The sequence below is a fragment of the Antedon mediterranea genome, chromosome 5 (assembly GCF_964355755.1).
Source record: "Antedon mediterranea chromosome 5, ecAntMedi1.1, whole genome shotgun sequence".
Taxonomy (NCBI): domain Eukaryota; kingdom Metazoa; phylum Echinodermata; class Crinoidea; order Comatulida; family Antedonidae; genus Antedon; species Antedon mediterranea.
The window spans coordinates 25,839,036-25,858,165 of record NC_092674.1 but is presented as its reverse complement, the minus strand read 5'-3'; the positions used below and the strand labels follow the sequence as shown (position 1 = coordinate 25,858,165).

The 19,130-nt window shown below is 34.0% G+C and overlaps 1 protein-coding gene and 4 non-coding genes across 5 annotated transcripts; 1 reads left to right on the top strand and 4 right to left on the bottom strand.

Annotated features, from left to right (window-relative positions):
- Nucleotides 1-7,414: 7,414 nt before the first annotated feature.
- Nucleotides 7,415-7,486, bottom strand: Trnap-cgg (transfer RNA proline (anticodon CGG)). Its single transcript has one exon. It is a non-coding gene; the product is annotated as a tRNA-Pro (tRNA).
- Nucleotides 7,487-12,455: 4,969 nt separating this feature from the next.
- On the bottom strand, nucleotides 12,456-12,527 carry Trnap-cgg (transfer RNA proline (anticodon CGG)). Its single transcript has one exon. It is a non-coding gene; the product is annotated as a tRNA-Pro (tRNA).
- A 3,749-nt stretch (nucleotides 12,528-16,276) lies between these two features.
- Trnap-cgg (transfer RNA proline (anticodon CGG)) lies at nucleotides 16,277-16,348 on the bottom strand. Its single transcript has one exon. It is a non-coding gene; the product is annotated as a tRNA-Pro (tRNA).
- A 348-nt stretch (nucleotides 16,349-16,696) lies between these two features.
- On the bottom strand, nucleotides 16,697-16,768 carry Trnap-cgg (transfer RNA proline (anticodon CGG)). The gene has a single exon. It is a non-coding gene; the product is annotated as a tRNA-Pro (tRNA).
- Nucleotides 16,769-17,583: 815 nt separating this feature from the next.
- LOC140049227 (DNA-directed RNA polymerase III subunit RPC6-like) lies at nucleotides 17,584-18,781 on the top strand. The gene has a single exon (XM_072094066.1). The coding sequence runs from the start codon at nucleotides 17,661-17,663 to the stop codon at nucleotides 18,603-18,605; it is 945 nt and encodes a 314-aa protein (XP_071950167.1). The 5' UTR covers nucleotides 17,584-17,660; the 3' UTR covers nucleotides 18,606-18,781.
- Nucleotides 18,782-19,130: the final 349 nt, after the last annotated feature.

The following is a 19,130-nucleotide window of genomic DNA, read 5'->3' as shown; positions in this document are numbered from 1 at the left end:
TTCGCAGGAGACGTTGAGCACTTTCTGTCGGTAAAAACAAAATCTACATGAAAATACGCACGAAAACGATCTACAGTTAGGCCTACGCTTTTTTTTGTAAGGAATCGTCTCTCGGATCACGGTAGATGTTCTATTCTGATGTGCCTGTAGTGGTTGTCATGGGCTGAGGCTGAGGTAAGCCTAGTTCTGCGACATGAGCATCTAATAAGTTGATAATATAAGCACATGAAGTAGACATAATCTACATGATGGAACGGTTTACATGATTAAAATTAAACATGATACATGACATCGATTTCATAATTAAATGTGTTTTGTAATCGTACACTTTATAGATTACACTAGATTCCGTATAGCAGGCCCACTGTGTGCTATTGTTACGCATAAAATGCGCAAACTAAAACCTAGAAAATTCATTAAGAATAAAACTATAACCTAATAATACATGTTTCCTCTATAGTACAACTAAATATAATTATGCAGACATTTGTGCAAAATATTAATTAATAAATTGAGGGCGCTATGCCATACAGTAAGTCTCCTATTTTGCCAAATAAAAGCGCCTTCAATTTGACATACTTTTCCCAAAAATGTCGACGTTTGCCATGATGTCTACCAACCAATAATTGTTTATAAACAGTATACAAAATATTTACTGTCTTTCTTCGTCTGGTGCTTTAATTTAAAACCATTTAACCGAAAAACAAAAAAGCCCATTTAAGGCTGCCTATTGATGGACCGTCCAACCTGAAAATCCTCATGAATTTGAGTTAGAAAATCCCTAATTTAAGTTTTGGCTGCCAAGGAAATACAGTATTTTTTTTAAAATACCGTATATATACGGTATATTCTTGGCAGCGGAAACGGCGCTCATAAAAAATATACCGTATTTTGTATACCGTATTTTCCCCACCAAATATGTGGATAAAATACGGCATTTATAAATGTATACCGTATTTTGGGTACCCTTTTCTGCTGCCAATAAAAAATACTGTATATTTTGATTGTTATTATTTTTACCTCACGCCGTTGATGATTACCAACCACTTTGGTAAAACTACTCTTTTAGGGAGATTTATGAGTGAGGTCACGCATGGGTAATTTAAATCATATCTAGATCCAATTTTCATATATCTAATTAGTTGGAAAAAGTTAACAACTTTCACCCGAATAATTACCAATGTTAATTATAATTTTTGATGAACAATTCTTGAAGGAATAGGCTTGAAGGAATATAAACATGTGTGTAATGGTGCATCAACCGGTAAACAATATACAGTACAGTAAAATTAAGATAGAGGATAAATGTACATCAAAATGTAATAATTAAAGCTTTGATGGGTATCGTATACGAGTTCCCCTCACCTCATCTGAATTTAGTTTTACATCCGTATATATAAACACATTAGGCATAGCACATTAATTCTAAACCGCCTGGTGATATACTGAAATTTAATTAATTAATATGAAACACTAAGATGGGAAAATCTGTGAGAATGAGAGAAAAAGTCGCCCCAATCGAGATTCGAACCCAGACCTTCTGCTTGATATGCTAGATGTCCTAACCATTATACCATTGGGGCTTTCATTTCATGATATAGTTCAAGCTCGATTGGATAGTGACTCTTTAACATTCTCGGCGTGGTTATATAAAAGTTTTTTTGGTACTGTAGTGATTCCTTGGTCAATTGTAGATCATTGAAGTCATTGAATTCAACTACAATATACAAATAGAAATGTATTATAATACAATATTGTGTGTTATTATGGCGGGGTGTATTTAAAGCTTGGTTCTCACTGGCCACGCAACGTAACGCAATCTACGCAACGTAAGAAAATGCCCTTCCAATCATTGTGTTTGCTCCCACCTGCGTGAAATCATACCTGCGATTTTTACAGCACTAATTGCGTCGTCGGTTCCACTTGCGATTACGCAATGCATCACTTTGCGTCGATACGTCGCTGCGTTACGTTGCTCTGCGTTCTAGTGGGAACCACGCTTAAGGGAAAATAATAAAGGTCCCGGGGCGTTTATTAAAGGGTAATTCCAAACGATGTTCTATGGGAGGCGTTTATTGGAAAAGGCGTTTATTCAAATAAATACGGTATACGACTATTTTCCACTCATGTACTTAACTGTGTTTCCTTTTGAAAACATGATGTGTGCCGTAAACCTGACTTTACTAATTACTATTATTGTTTTCATAAGAAGATTAGAATTATTCATTTGGGATGAAAATCTGGAGGACCAAACTTAAAGCCTTGGCTTAATGCGTCCTCCTCACACAATTGTATTTATTAATTTATGCTTCTGTTCATATTGTATTGTATTGTATTTTGTGAAACAATAAACTTGAAACTTGAAAATACACGCAATGAGGTCTTATAAATTATTTTGAAATTAATGAACCTGACATGGATTTTTAAAAGTATACATTTTATATTACAATAACATATTATAACCTTTGGCAATATTACGACAACCTTTTATACAAAATAGATCACATGTGTCATTGTACAACTTTTAATCCGTATAATTATAATCATTTTTCTATGAAGATGTTTTTTTTCATTGCGCTGACGTTTCAGCCCCAAATTTCAATATACATATAATTTCATAATTGAGTTTTTAATCTGCCACCAATCCATACAAAACGCTATAGCCTACCAACTCAACCCACACCTTCGACACCACGAAATGACCGCAACACACGGGTATCGTTCTAGTACCAAAACAGGCAATAATAACCTGACATGCAATTATAGAGCGGCGTTATTACTGTGGATACCCTTCGGCAATTTGTTTGAAACTCAATAATAAATGTATCAATCTCGATGCTTTTTAAAAATTAATAATAAAGGTAAAAAAAATCGACCCGTATTTGTTCTACGAAAAGAAACCGTCACTTTGGTTCGTATTATTTAACAATCTGCTTTAAAAAATTAATGACCAAACTGGGAAAAATAACTAAAATCCTAAAAAATCCATTTATGTCACTGTCAGAGTTAATGTTATAACGTTGTATTGTTTTCGTGTATTTTAATGATTTTCCGAATAAAATAAAATCATCATTAAATCATTAATTAAAAATAATAACAATCCTGTATTATTATGTATTAATCATAATGAACTTTTACGAAGGAGAATTAACCTTAAAGTACAGACATTTCTGGTCGTATTGAATGTTAACATCTCTGGATATTGTGTCACAGCCCTGGTGGAGCAGCCGCACCCTAGTAACCATCGGATCAACATTTTGGACATGTGGCAAAGCAGTGGGAAATGGATCAAAGCAAAGTGAAGGCCGATTTTAGATCACAATCCTGGGCTTGGTTCAATCCTGGACTTGATTTTTACTGAAGTATGAGACTTCTGGCCGCCACCAATTCATACAAAATGAACACTATAGCCTACCAACTATACCCACACCTTTGACACCACGAAGTGACCGCAACACACGGGCATCGTTCTAGTACCAAAACAGGCAATAATAAACTGACATGCAATTATAGAGCGGCGTTATTACTGTGGATATCCTTCGGCAATTTGGTTGAAAATCAATAATAAATGTATCGACCTCGATGTTTTTGAAAAAAATTTATAATAATCGACCCGTATTTTAATTCTACGAAAAGAAACAGTCACTTTGGTTCGTATTATTTAACAAATGACATTATTGATCATTTAGAAATAGACAAAATAATTCAAGTTTACTTCAAATACGTTAGCTGTCTCTTCGTAGGATGGGCCTAATGAAAACATACGTATCATAGGCCTGCATACTGATAATGTGATGAGTGGATAATAATTAGAATAACTAGGTCTCGACACGACATAGACTGAAAGCAGCGGCCCTTTTATGATAGAACATGTTATGTTTTTTTAATCAATGCTGTGTTTTTTTAACAAGAATCTTGTGTCAAAACTCGCCGCTGATGATGATAGAAAAAAACATGTCCATTAATATCTTCGGAGACCTATTAAAGTCAATGGATGTAAATTGGATAAAGAGGGTTTATTTATTACATTAATATTAGTAATGATCATGCGCCAGTGTGTATCTATCAACAACTAAAGCGTGGTTCCCACTAGCAACGCAACGCAAGGACGTAACGCAACGCAAGTGAATTGACCAATCACAAGCGATGGCGTATTCGCTTGTGATTGCTAACTGTCTATAACTTCGCTTGTCATTGGTTAAAACGCTTGCCTTGCGTTACGTTCTAGTGGGAACCAAGCTTAATGCTCGTCGGCGCACGATAACTCGTGTCCGTCGAAGTGTCAGATATACATGGGCCTGTTCATGCCATCCTCTACATTTTGTCGAATAAAACAAAATATATCGTACTGCACATGAGTGTATCTTTTGTACAGCTTGCGTTAGCTACGGCGAAGGACCACGATTTGATTACAATTATTTCATTGCAATGATTCTTACTTAAGGCTACTACTACGCCTACTAGCAATTTTCCAGTGTACAATGTTGTAGGCTCAACATTTTGATAATGTTTTCAAGACGAGTGAGTTCTTTTTCTGGATTATGCAATAGAATGGGGTAGAAAATGCATAGGTATAATTGTCGCCCTTAAACTTATGTGGGCCTACACCTAAAAAAAGAACTAGAGGGCGAACTAGGCGAAAGCAAGACAGATCATATTGTAATTCCTCCATGTATGATGATTATTATCTTATATAACGTCTTTAGAAACATTACAAATGTGTTACAGAGGGCGCACCACCCTTTTAAAAGGCGCTAATTATTTATTACGAGAACGTCCAATAATTGTATACATTTAAACCCGGATCTAACCTTTTTAAAATAAATCAAGCAATAAGGCTGTGTTCCCGTAGGCCTACTACTACTAGGCCTACAGTAATATCACTATTATATTTATAATCAAAGAATATATATGAAAAAAAAACAGAATGTACGGAGAAAGATTAGATTTAAGATGACCGACAGTCTCAAGAACAGACAATTAATAGTATAAAATAAAATCAATGTCAAACTCCAGTCATTAAAATAATTTAATTACCGATTGATAAATAAATAACTTACTTACTATTTGTATAAATAACTTACCAGTAGGCTAGGTAAACCTAGTTTCTGCCATATCATAGGCTAATTATTAGATAATGTGAGCCACACATCATCCGCGAGTTTGCTAGGCTTCTCTAGTCTCTAGGCCAACACCACCACTGCCAAATGGACCAGGCTTCAATTTCCTCTCGCGCCGAGGGTTCTACCTAACCTAGGCTAGGTTAGTGTAGTACTAGTAGCCTAGGCTAGGCCTTTGTAGGTAGGCCTCTACGCGGTACTTTACTCGTGGAATGCCTAGAACTAATGATGAACGGTTATAATTTCTGATTCATTTCACCATCTTCTATTTTGCACACTTCATATGTATTACTCAAAAGTATAGGCCTATTATTATTAGCCTATCATCCGTCATCAAAGGTTGATGCCATGTTTCTTCTGTGAATAATTTAATATTATGACCTCTCTCGTCTCTGATTGGTTAAATCCAGAATGCTACATATGAAATGCTCAAAGCGCCAATATTGACAGGTGTTTCACTCACGCTTGTCAAGTTCTCATGATACAATACAAATAAAGGCAATCGAAACGCTTATTATCTCACCATATTCAGTATTTGCTACTCAGACGCAGCTTGGAAGAAACTATAAACATTTTTAAAAAAGAGTATTTTTATTTTTTACATATATTTATTACTAACTTATTTTAATTTTTCTCTTGTGTTATTGTTTTCATATCTTGGCTGTATATTTTTTATTTTAATATGTTTTAATGATTCTTAACATTTACCATTCTATGTTTAAATTATATTATCGTGGCAGTCCTGCTCTGGACTGTTTCGTTTTTGTAGTTTCTATGTTGACGCTCCACTGATAGCGCCAATATTCAATCAAGTTTATTATTTTCGACCAATAGAATAATTCCTTGATTTAACATCTGCCTTATGATCGTTCGCACTATTTGTAGAAGTTCATAGGCAGGAAAGAGTGATGGCGCTCTGCCCTGGTATAAGCAATGCTATGGCGGGTGTTTGTCTATCTAGTAATAATATGATGGTGAAAAGTCCAGGTTCGAATCGAATCTCAAGGAACTTTTCACGTTCATTGTGAACACTTAAATGCCAACTCAGACAGCATCGTACCGACGATCGAGGCCCAGCGATAGCGCCGAGCGTAGTTTTTAGGTCGTCGCGAGAACTTTAAACATTTTTAATTTCTACCGATGAGACGACTCGCTGGGCCTCGTAGTACGACGTTGTCGGAGTTGTCCTTAAGGCTCTACAAATGAACTGAAATTATTAGAGATTATTTCATTGTAATGAAATCCATAAATAAGACATGACATTGTGTGGTCTAAGCATGAACAAAGGTCCAAGAGTCCACGTTTGAATTCCTGACTAGCCCTTGATAATAATCTTGTTATTTTAGCTCGTCACAGTGACCTCACACAATATAATAATTTACATTGAATGGTGAATAATCCGTCCTGGAGTGAATAAAATGGTAAAACAAAATCGCCGTGTTCACAGAGAATTAGTGAATAGGAAGGTCAATATATGATAAGGTCAATGCAAATAGAAAATAAAAGAGAATTAAAAATCCTCTGCAGAAAACAGGTTGGATTATTGCATTACTAAAAAGGTAGGCCTACACGGAATCGAGAATTTGTCAATTAGGACTATCTCGCTAGCTGCTTCCACCCTGATCCAAACTGCTGCTTGTGATTGGTGAACTCACTTACATAATATCGTTATGTCATGCGTCCAAGTGGAAACCAAACTTAATTTTTTTTAAATTCAATTTCTGCCATACACAGACAAGACAAAACAAGTATAAAAGTCAAGGAAAGACCAATCAGGTGCTAAACCCCTATGCTAGTTGGTCAACCCAGAACAGAGGACAGAAAAAAAAATTACGTTCTACAATTAAAGCATCTACAAGAAAGCGACCAACTACACACATTTTCATTATAAAAATTCTTTAAAAAATAAATGTTGAGATGATTTAAATAATTTGGTTTTAAAAGAACTAACAGAAATATCTAAGTTGCGAATTTCAACGGATAAGTTGTTTCAAATTCTGGTAACACGTGGGATATATGATTGAAAAGAAGATTCTGTTCTGCAGCGACGAATATCAAAAAGACTCGTGTCATACGCCATAGCTTAGGCTATGAAAATGTGGTTATAGGTCGTATGCATTGCCCGTATGCAGTAGGACCTCACATGGAGGGAAAAAGGAGCGTTAAGAAATGACGTCAATGTACCGTATAAAACGATAACAAAGGAAGAAAATTAGACAGAAAAATAAAATACTTACTTCCGTAATATTTTATTTTACAATTATATGTTTAACAAAATACCAACAATACAAAATGGGCTCGTCCGGGAGTTGAACCCGGGACCTCTCGCACCCGAAGCGAGAATCATACCACTAGACCAACGAGCCAAATATACTGAGGGTGCGCCCAAGGCCATCTATGTGGGTGCTTCGAATATGACCCTACAGATAGACAACATGCCTCCAATAACTGTTAATTTTAGATCTAGTATCATTGAACAAATGACTATCTTTCTCCTTTGTTGGTTGTTCAATGGTTCTTTTAAAATCCTTGAGAAATTTAGAGCCGAGAAGACACGGTAAGGTGATTAAAAGGATGAATAAAGGATACACTGGAGAAAGCTTGTAGTCGCCTGCATCGCAGCCGACTGATGATGATGATGATGATGATGATGATGATGATGATGATGATGATGATGATGAAAGGATACACTGTAGAGTTGGTTGATTTATTATAAGAAAATACAATGGTGGAAATTATCTGAATGAATGGAATATCTGAATGGAATATCCATACCAAAATGAGAAGAAAAACAAAGTAACAAACATTTGTGTTCTTGACAACATTCTAACTTGGCAATTGCAAGATAATATATACTGTATCTTACAATGAAGCTTTAAGCACCAAAAGTGAACTTAAATGGATAATAAAAGGGGAAAACTATTATATTTTAACACAACGCCCCTTATTTGAAAATTGAATATTCTGTATATTAACTGTATATAAACTAACAGTTACAGTTTGTGACGCATTCGTTTTTAGTATTACTTCAGATTTAGTTATATTAATTTGTACACTCTTGGCATTATGATTTCTTCTCGGTAAGTAGCTATCTATAAGTTAAATTAATTATGATTAAAGGTACGTAAATTATGGGTCTTATAGCCTATATTGTTTATGGTTCATATCATTAATCAAGCCATAACCTAGCAGAAACTAGATATCTCTAAAATAGACCTAACTATCAATTATCGTTATAGTATGCAAATCCTCGTGGTAATCCTGGTGGTCGGAACCTTAACCACTGACGCCTTGCTTTTTGGAAAAGTAGGTAAGTATAAATTGGGCCTATTCTGTTAACGTCTTTTTGTGAATTTCACGAAACTTACGAACGATATAGCTCAGTTAAAAATCAGTAGTCGGAGCCAAAAGGTCAGACTATTTGTTTAGACCGAATTCGGAGTCCGAATCAGGTACTGATTCAAATCGTAAGGATTTTGAGTGAATCTTGCTTTATACGTTTTACCACTGAATCCATTTTCCACGATATTTTTCTCAAGGCACCGGACCGAATCCGGGCCGCGATGTGAAAGCAACCCCATTATATAATCTATATCGTTTCGTTTATTTATTCTAAAAATCATAATTACAATCAAAACACACAATGAAAAATGCTGGGCAGAGTATTTTGCTGTAAATCAAACGAGCCATTGTCATACAATAATAATAATACCTCGATAATAGTTAAATCATGGAGCTATAAAATTGTATAGCTCCATGGTTAAATTCAAAAAGAGGAATTTCTTTCATTGTTGACTAAATCACGCAACACAGCAATGGATGGTATTGGTGAACAACAGAAGTACAGAGGGTGCTGAGAGGTCGTTGTTGTCTAATTGTCCAAATAAAACCAGGGAAGACTGAAAATAGAATTAGAATTAAGGGTCTTTCACACCTGTTCCGGCACGGTTCCGGTCCGGCGCCGGAAAATTTAATCGAACGTCAATGTTTCGTTTTCACGCGGCTACGCACATATCGATTGGCGCATAGCCGCGTAAAAATGAAACATTGATGTTCGATTCGCCGGACCGGAACCGTGCCGGAACAGGTGTGAACGACCCTTTAGAGTAATTTCACTCTTCCCTGATCCAAACTAACGTTTTATTTTAATGTTAACACTTTTAGTAATTTTGATTTTACGGGTTTTATTTTAAAATCAGTATCGTATCTGTATAAATATTGTTTTTATTGTATTACCTTCACAGATAACAGACCACAAATAAACAAGGGGAATATGCTTCATGGTATGTTTGAATACTTTTGGAAATTAGAAATTTATAATCTATAAAGTATAAGATGTTTCCGAAAGGATCATAGTAAAGTTGAGACATCCTCTCTTGAACGTCATTATTTCCGTTTTAGCAACAATTGTGTACCGCAAACTTAAATTAATTAATTAAAATTCTTCTTCTGCTAAATCTTTGTTTCTCAACATTTATTAGTTTCTATTAAAAGCAATACAATAAAAAAAAATGATAATTTATAATGAGAAAATACAAAAATACCATTAATAGAGGATCTTCCAAGAAGAGATTTCTTGTCACGCAAGTACATTTGTAAATAATTATATATATAAAATAAAAAATGTCATGACAAAAACAGTTTGAAGGTCTAGTTTGAGTACAATGATAAAAATGATTTTTAATTTTTTTTTTTTGCGATAAGTTGACAGAGAGGAAGAGTTAACAATACTATAGTATCTAATTGATTCAAAATTAAAGAGCCAGAAATATAAATAAAGTGGGAAGAACTAGTTAATCTTACAAAAATATATAGGCCGTCAATACAGATTCATGAATATGCAGATTTACCATAAATGTATCTAAAGCAATATTTTGTGTAGGCCTACGATATACTTAAACACCGCAGTGAAAATAGGGCTACTAAACTAATTATTCTGTGTTCATTTTGTCATCAGCTTCTGGTAGAATTGAGAGAGAAGCTAAATGTAAGTCTCGTCTAAACTAATAATAATCTTTAAAACTTATGAAATATTAATCACTGACGAAAATATATTGATGATAATTTGGAAAAAAATATAGATAAGGCCTAATCTATCTATTATAATGCATTAGTAGAGCATAGTCTCTATAGTAAGGAATCGACCAACTTTGATTTTTATGAGACTTTTTTTTGGTGAAGAGTGCCTAATATAATATTCAGATTATTATTTTATACCACCGGTGTATACTTGCTCAAAGTCTGTAGTAATAGTCTTTTTTAGGTTTTAGTATTTTAAATTCGTTATACCAATAATGATTGTATTTAGTACAGGGGTTTTTTTAATGGCCAAAAATATCATTTTTACCACCTGCAGCTCCTCTTGGTAGAGTTGAGAAAGAAGCCAATGGTAAGTTTTATACGCCGAATAATATATATATATATTTCAGAATCTGTTAAATAAAAAAATCACAATGAACATGAGATTCATGCACTGCAGTTATTATTGACATTAACATCTTTCGATGTTTTGTTACAGATTTTGGTAACGTTGCGAAAGAAGCTGACGGGTAAGTCTTATAAACCATAAGATTCAGAATCAATTCAAGAAAGACATCATTTTAAATGATGTTTATTACCTCAAACTACCAATAATTCCATGTGAAATTTTCGATCCTTATCTGATGCTGATGCTGCAGCTCTAAGACCTGACTTTGGTGTTGGGTTAACCGGCTCAGCTACAGTGATTAATTCACTTAGGTTGACCCTGGTCTCCCCAATTTCAGGTTTTTTTTTGTTATGTTTATACTGAAATAGACCGAATATATAAATAATGAAATGATAAAAATCTTCTTCAGCAACTAACTAAATACTACACAATAGGCAGGTAGACGATTTACTGGGAATTGAGTCACGTGATGTAATTGACAAATCACAATACTCAATTAATTTCTTGTAGACAAGTCGTCTAATGTATACAATACAAAGTTTACAAACAGTTATTGTGATAACATGTTATTTAAATGTGTTTTACAGATATTGGTAACGTCGCAAAAGAAAAGCGGGTAGGCTGTGCCTATTTTTTCCTCTTCTATGGTTGCTTCACATAATATGTTATAGGCCTACTGTTATTTATTTATTTTTATTTTATTTTATGTCTTTAGGCAATGTGGCCAAGGATTACCAATAGTGAATTAATCACTGTCCTATCAGATAGGTGGTAATCCTCCTGATACAGGGGCTATTGTGTGAACCAGTTCACCGGGGTAACCCCCTACTCTTTTTCGAATAATGAACTGGGTTCTTTAAAGTACACACAGGTTATAACTGTGTACACTGGACCTACGGTTTATAGTCCTTATCCGAGAAGACTTGTTCCACCACCAGAACTAGGAGCGAGTCGGCCTCGAACCCTTGCCGATGTTGTTGTTGGCTCTTTAGATACGGTAAACGGCGCCCCTGCCTTAACCGCTCGGCCATATGACTCGCTGTTAATGTTAAACGATTAATGAATAGAAACAATTTTGATAACTTTCGATATTATAAATTTAACCTCTATTTCTTTTCTTCTTTTTTTTTCAGTGATTATTCTGACGAATATTGAACTCCGCAGAACTTTCCTTTTATCCAACCAATATAATAACATTGAATTAGTAATAGAAATAGGCGTATGATTATTATGTATGGATTTGTTTTAGTAAAGTGTACTCTATAGATTATCAAGCTATGTAATGAATTTTAAAACTGAATTATACTGAAAAAAAATTATTTTTGACATGCTTTCGGACACTTTATTTCATAGATAATTATTAATATTCTATGTTTTAAGCTCAGAAGCTTTTATTTTATTAAACATCTATAGTAAGTGACTTCTTTGCTTCTGTGTTATTTTGTCCTCCTATTTTGCAGCGCAGGGAAAAAGTAATTTGACCAATCACGACGCGATAGATCATCCAAAATACTGTTTGTAATTAGTTAACTTACTTTCGTCGTACCTGTCGTTGCGTCATGCGTCCAATTGGGAACCGCGATTTATCGTGTTAGTGTCCTGTGTCATATCTAGGCTACAAACAGTCGGGTATAGTTATTATCGTTTCCCAAAGTAGCCTCACACGGAGGAAGAAAAGCTAGCGTGAAAATGACGGTAATGTACTGTATAAAACGAAAACAAATGAAGTAAATAAGATGGAAAAGACCATAAAATACTTTAAAACAGGAACAAGAGTCCTCTCATAATACCGCTTACAAGTCGACATACTTCTATTCCGTTAGTTGCAATGACGCTGTTAGGTTAAGGCAAAAATACTTTGTTACAATATATTCTCTTTTAACAAAACAAGAAGGACAAAAAAAAAGGGGCTCGTCCGGGAGTTGAACCCGGGACCTCTCGCACCCGAAGCGAGAATCATACCACTAGACCAACGAGCCAATTATATCATGGGTAGCCTACACAATGTCCATCTAACAATCATGCTAGAGTTTCGAGACTATTTGATTGTATACTGTAGTGTACAACTGGTCTACACTAGCAAACTTTGGGAAACGTGTTAATGACAAAGTTTGCTCGAGTTTGCTTGAGTTTCCTCCAAATAGACAACTAGTAATTTACTTAAATATAGGCCTATCAAACACAAAACATGCACATTATCATAATGGCAAACAACAGTTTGTTCTACTTTGCTAGTGTAGAATATATAGCTTACAACAAGTTGATGGTATGGTTTTTATTTTAGATCCAGTAGCATTGGACAAATAATTCCCTTTTGATATTTGTTTATTGTTTCTCTTAAAATCTTAAAGAAGAGCCATGGACACGGTAGGCTAAGCTGAATAAAAGAATGAATAAAAGCACTGCATTCAGTAGATGCGATTGATTATTTTATTTAATGGAGAGAAAATGCAATTGTGAAAATTATCTGAATAGATTAGTCCATAACAAATTCAGAAAGAAGAAATGGAAAGTAACGTTATCATTTAATATACCATAATTGAAAAGGTACAAGTGTCGTAAATTATACCTCCATCGCCTCTGGGCAATTGCAAGATAATATAACTTACAATTGAGCTTTAAACACCAAAACTGAATCTTAAATGGCTATATATATATATAGATATTCTAACCCCTTATTTTAAAATAGAATATTCTGTATATTAACTTTATATAGACTATACTAACAGTTACATTTGTGACGCATTTGTTTAAATATTACTTCAGATTTAGTTGTATTAACTTGTACACACTTAGTTGGCATTATGATCTCTTCTCGGCGGTAAGTAAAGTTCAATTAATTCTGATTAAAGGCGTGTAAAGTATAGGCATATATGGACTATTGTTTTTATGTTTAGTTAATAAATAAATATTTATAAAATAGACCTCTATCAATTTTAGTCTGCAAGTCCTCGTGGTAATTCTGGTTTTTTTTTTGACTGTATGATATTTTGCTAGTAGTTTCAAGTTTGCTGTGAAGGGGATGTTGTTATATATTCTAAATGTTTATATTCTAAAAAATCTAAAAAAAAACTTTCTATTTTTGTCGATAAGAGGGATGTAATATGGTGGCGCTAGACCCCAATTTGCATACACACCTGAGTGGTGGCGTGCTAGGTATTACTGTATATAAAGGACGTGTTGTTTTGCCATTAAACACTTGTACTAATCGTAACTTACATGGTTGTCTCTCTGTCTCATTTCTTTCGTTTAACACCAGACTTTACAGTCGGCACCTTAACCACTGACGCCTTGCTTATGGGAAAAGTAGGTAAGTATAAATATAAAACTATCTCTGAATAAGTTACTCTTTAGTGAATCTCACGCAATGAAAGCCAAACTCATTAAAAAAAATCAGCAGTTGGAGCCGAAAGTTCAAACTATTTTTTTGAATACCGATAAACCATTCTACCATAAAGTGGCCTCTTTGTTACAACAATCAGAATATCTATCTATATCGTTTCGTTTGTTTAATCAAAATCATTATTACAATCCAAACAATATTCATCAAAAATGCTGGGCGGAGGAAGCTTAAGCAAAGTATTTTTCTGTAACTCAAATGAGCCAGACATTGTTATACAATAATAATAATAATAGTTAAATTCAAAAAGAGGAATTTCTTTCATTGTTAGTTATAATAATCACACGACACAGCAATGGATGGGGTTAGTGAACATGTTCATGGCAAAAGTACATGTACAGAGAGTGCTGAGGTGGCCACAATGAAAAGCTGTTGTAGTTTAATTTTAACCCCTTTATAATTTTGTATCGTATCAGTATCGTATCCGTATAATTATATTATTTTCATTAAATTCATAGATAACACTCCGCAGATAAACAAGGGGAACATGCTTCATGGTATGTTTGTAATTTGAAATTAAACTATTAAGTTTGAAGTACTACACCATGTTCTCGAAAAGGTAGTGAAGTTGAGACATCCTCAAACTGTATTATTTCCGTTTCAGCAACAAAGGTGTACAGCAAACCTGACTCTTACTATAATATTTTTAATTCGCGATGCAAATCTTTGAATATTATTTCATACTTTAGGTCATCGTGCAATACAAACTCATGACTCTGCAGATTTAACTTAAAGTATTTTCTTTATATAATACGAAAACAACTTTTAAACACCGTCGACTAAACTTAATCTATTAATACATTTCATTTGTCATCAGCTTCTGGTAGAATGGAGAGAGAAGCTAAAGGTAAGTCTCATAAAATAACTAATTAACTAATATGAATAATATTGCTGTAACAAGGTCATATACATGACTGCATCCGCGTGCGTAAATTTTAGTTTTAGTTTTTACCGACCGACCAACTAACCAACCAACCGACCGACATATTGTCTAGGCTGTCTGAATCTAGACTAGAATTGATATTGTAATTGTTTTATTTTGTCAACAGCTTCTGGTAAAATTAGAGAAGAAGCCATTGGTAAGTTGTTTACGTCGATTAACTTGATTTAGAATTTATTGAAGAAAAGGTGTCATGTATTAAAATCACAAAAAAAGAAAATTTATTATTAACATCTTTCGATGCATTTGTTACAGATTTTGGTAACGTTGGAAAAAAAGATGACTATATGAAAAGGTAAGTCTTTAATCAGAAGATTCAGAATCTTATTATACTGTTAAAAGAAAGTACACAATTAAACTAATGCAGGATACATATTTATACTAAGAAAAATCTCTATTTTGCCATGATAGACGAACGTGACGTAATTGACAAATCACATGACTTTAATTATTTTCTTGTAGACGACTCATCCAAGGTACACAATGAGTTAATTAAATAATCAAACAATATTATATAACATAATTATATTTATTCGATATTTTTGTTATAGAAATTGGTAATGTCACGAAAGAAGCGTATGGTAAGTTAGTTGACATGCTATATTACTGTTAAAATAATATGAATAAAAAAATTCGTATCCAAAACTTTCGATACTATTTAGCCTCTAATTTTATTCTGATTCTTATATTTTTTTTCAGTAACGTTTTGACGAATATTGAACTACGCAGAACTTTTCGTTTTATCAAACCAATACAACTAATTAGTAATAAATAGGCGTATGATAGCATAGTAGATTTGATACAGTAGATTTCACATCATAATGTATCAGATGAAATGACATTAATTTTCTGTATAACATTAAATCAAGTTTACTTACTTTTCACGAGCTTTTGGACATTGCTATGTCTTTGATTCGATAGAATATTACCTATATCTATGTTTTAAGATAAGAAGCTGTTATTATTAAAACATCTAAAGTAAGTGACTTCTTTGCGTGTGTTATTATGTTATGTTATATATGCTATTTGTAATTCGTTTTTCCACAAAAGAAAGAAAAATGAGGCTTAAGGAAGACGTTAAGTGTTCTGTAAAAAAAGACGATTAAACGAAAGAAATAACTCAATAATATACTGGAGTAGCGTCGTTACAAAGTTGTAGTTTCGAGTTGTTATTTTTCAATCTTATTTATTTAGAAAACGAAATAAAAAAAATTAATAGATAGGCTTGTAAAATTGATATTTTTAGTGCGTCATCTGATCATCCACTAACTTGTTTTACAATAACCAACACTTTTCTTTTACCCGAATTATAATGTGGGTGTTGGAATCAATCCAAGATAACACATTGGTAGGCCTACAATAATGGTCAATGTTAACGGAACAAAAAAGGGCTTGTCCGGGAGTTGAACCCGGGACCTCTCGCACCCGAAGCGAGAATCATACCACTAGACCAACGAGCCATATATACTAAAGGTGCCTACATCACGCCAATCTATGTGGATGCTTTGAAGTAATGTGACCGTCCAGATAGACAATATGACCTCCTGCGTCCTGCCTTCAGTAACTGTTTAGACAGAAATTACAAATTTCTCCCAAACAGTGGCAAACTCATAAACTCATATAAGTATAAAACGATAACAAAGGAAGAAAATAAGATGGAAAAGACCATCAAATACTTTAAAACAGGAAGAAAGTTCTCTCATAATACCATTTACAACAATCTGATCCGTTAGTTGCAGTGACGCTATAGATTAAGGAAAAAATACTTACAATATGTTCTCTTTCAACAGAACAAAAGGATACAAAATGGGCTCGTCCGGGAGTTGAACCCGGGACCTCTCGCACCCGAAGCGAGAATCATACCACTAGACCAACGAGCCAAACATACCGATGTAGAGAGCCTACAGAATGGCCGGTCGTCTAAAGGACAATAATTAATCAGAATTCACATTGTTCCAACTTTGTATCTGATTTGTTGTGATTTGGTAGAATAAAACAATGTTTGAACCTATGGAGTTGTCAATGTATAATAATTATTCATAAATCTTATTTAATATTTTTAAGTTTGTTCGAGTATAAAAATGTTTTCTATCACGAATCCATATGGAATTATTGAATTTGTTGTTAAAGGGGACTGGCGCCATTCCAGATTGAAGTTTTTCACAACCTAAATACTTCCTTTGTAGGCTATTCTTAAATTCAAATGGCACACTCACAAACACTTCATCAGACTAAAACGTACTATTTTAAATGTTTTATTGGGGACATAATTCCAGCTCTATGGAATGACTGCATTCTTTTTTTGGCGTAAGGTAAAAGCTAACGGTAACTGTATGGGTACCTTTATTGAGCAATATAACTTGTTTACATCCGCTTTCTCCATGCGTCTGAGAATTCATTTTATTACAACAAAAAAGGTCTGACAACTATATTTAAATCTAAATAAAAGGATAATATTTGTTATGGCTGACTTTTGAACGTTATTTGAACTTTTTATATTCAGTTATACTACCGAGTTAAGAAGCTGGTCCGTGGAAACAGAACCTAGTGAAGGGGAATAATATTTTTCAGTAATTTTGTCTTTGTTTAAGGTGATGGCGCTAGACATTGAACCTAAAAGTACGTGTTCATGTCTAGCGCCCTCAACCTAAGATTATTTATGAATGAATGAACTTTGACCAAAATTATAAACATGAGGATAGATTAGAGAGCAGCTAGCTCATTTACAGTATCTTCTGTAAAATAACCATTATCAATTTAAGAGACCTTAAAATGGCTTCTTCAAGTACTTCAGTAAAACAAGAACCTACTGACGTCATGGAGCTTGAAGTTAGAATTATGGAACTTTGTAGGCAAAACTCAAAAGGTGTAGCCGACTCCGTTATTCAGAAGCACCTACCAGACGTGGGTGCTCAGCAACGTGTTTCGGCCATCAACAGGCTGCTTTCCACGGGTAAAATCGACCTAGTCAAGACAAGTACAGAGTTAATGTACAGGGCTAAAGATCCAACATCGTCTGCTAAAATTAAAGGTGCAGATAACCAAGAAAAACTGGTATATCAAATAATTGAAGAATCTGGAAATAAAGGAATTTGGATACGCGACATCCGATATCGCAGTAATATTCTTCAAACTCAAGTGAATAAAATCCTGAAAAACTTAGAAACACGAAAACTAATCAAAGCGGTGAAATCAGTTGGCGCCTCAAAGAAGAAAGTTTACATGTTGTATAACATACAGCCTGACCGCAGCGTAACGGGTGGCGCGTGGTACAGTGATCAAGACTTTGAAGCAGAATTTGTCGATGTTTTAAACCAGCAGTGTTTGAAATTTTTGAGTCAAAAAGTTGAACTTGCAAAAAAAATGCAACTGGAACCTCTAAGTGTTCAACTAAAATCATTTGCATCGTCAAAAGAAGTTTGGAAGTACATTTCCGAGTTGGGAATAAGTAAAGTAGAACTTTCTGTAGATGATATAGAGACAATTTTAAACACTTTAATCTTCGATGGAAGTGTCGAAATGACAATAATGGCCGGGCAAGGAGGGTCATCCGACGCTGGTGAGGTCAAGTTGTATCGGGCCGTTGGGAAGCTAATAGAACCGACTGGACTTGTGCGTGTACCATGCGGAGTTTGCCCCGTATTTGATCAATGCCATGAAGGTGGCGCTATTTCCCCATCAAACTGTGTTTACATGAATGAATGGTTAGAATTCTAAAGTAAAACTTTCACAGTTTTAAAAGAATAATAAAAAATGAAAACCAAATACAATTGTTTATTGAAGAAGATCTAGATATCCAACAGACTTGTTATATTTAAAGTTGCTGTGTTCGCTTTAAAAACAAAAGACTGCTCAAAAATAAAAACAAAGAAAGTACAATTTTGCTAACTTTATAATAATTTTAGTACTATACTTCAACTGGGTAACAGTTTACATAAAATGTGAAAATAAATTGTTTTATTGAACTTTAGTACTGTTTTTTTTTTCTTTTTTTATACATTCTGAATTTGTGTTATAAATTAAATGTTTCTATTATTTAAATTAATCTATTATTTTCTATTTAAAATACTGCTGTGTGTATTTATTATAAAAATAATTGAGTGCATCCACCAAAAATAAAAAAAAAAGCACGGTGTACAAACAACAAGGCCAACAGCCATAAGTCGCGTGCTAAAACGCATAGTGATACCGGACCGACAGACAGACAGACCGACATAGTGAACTATAGAGTCGCACTAAAAA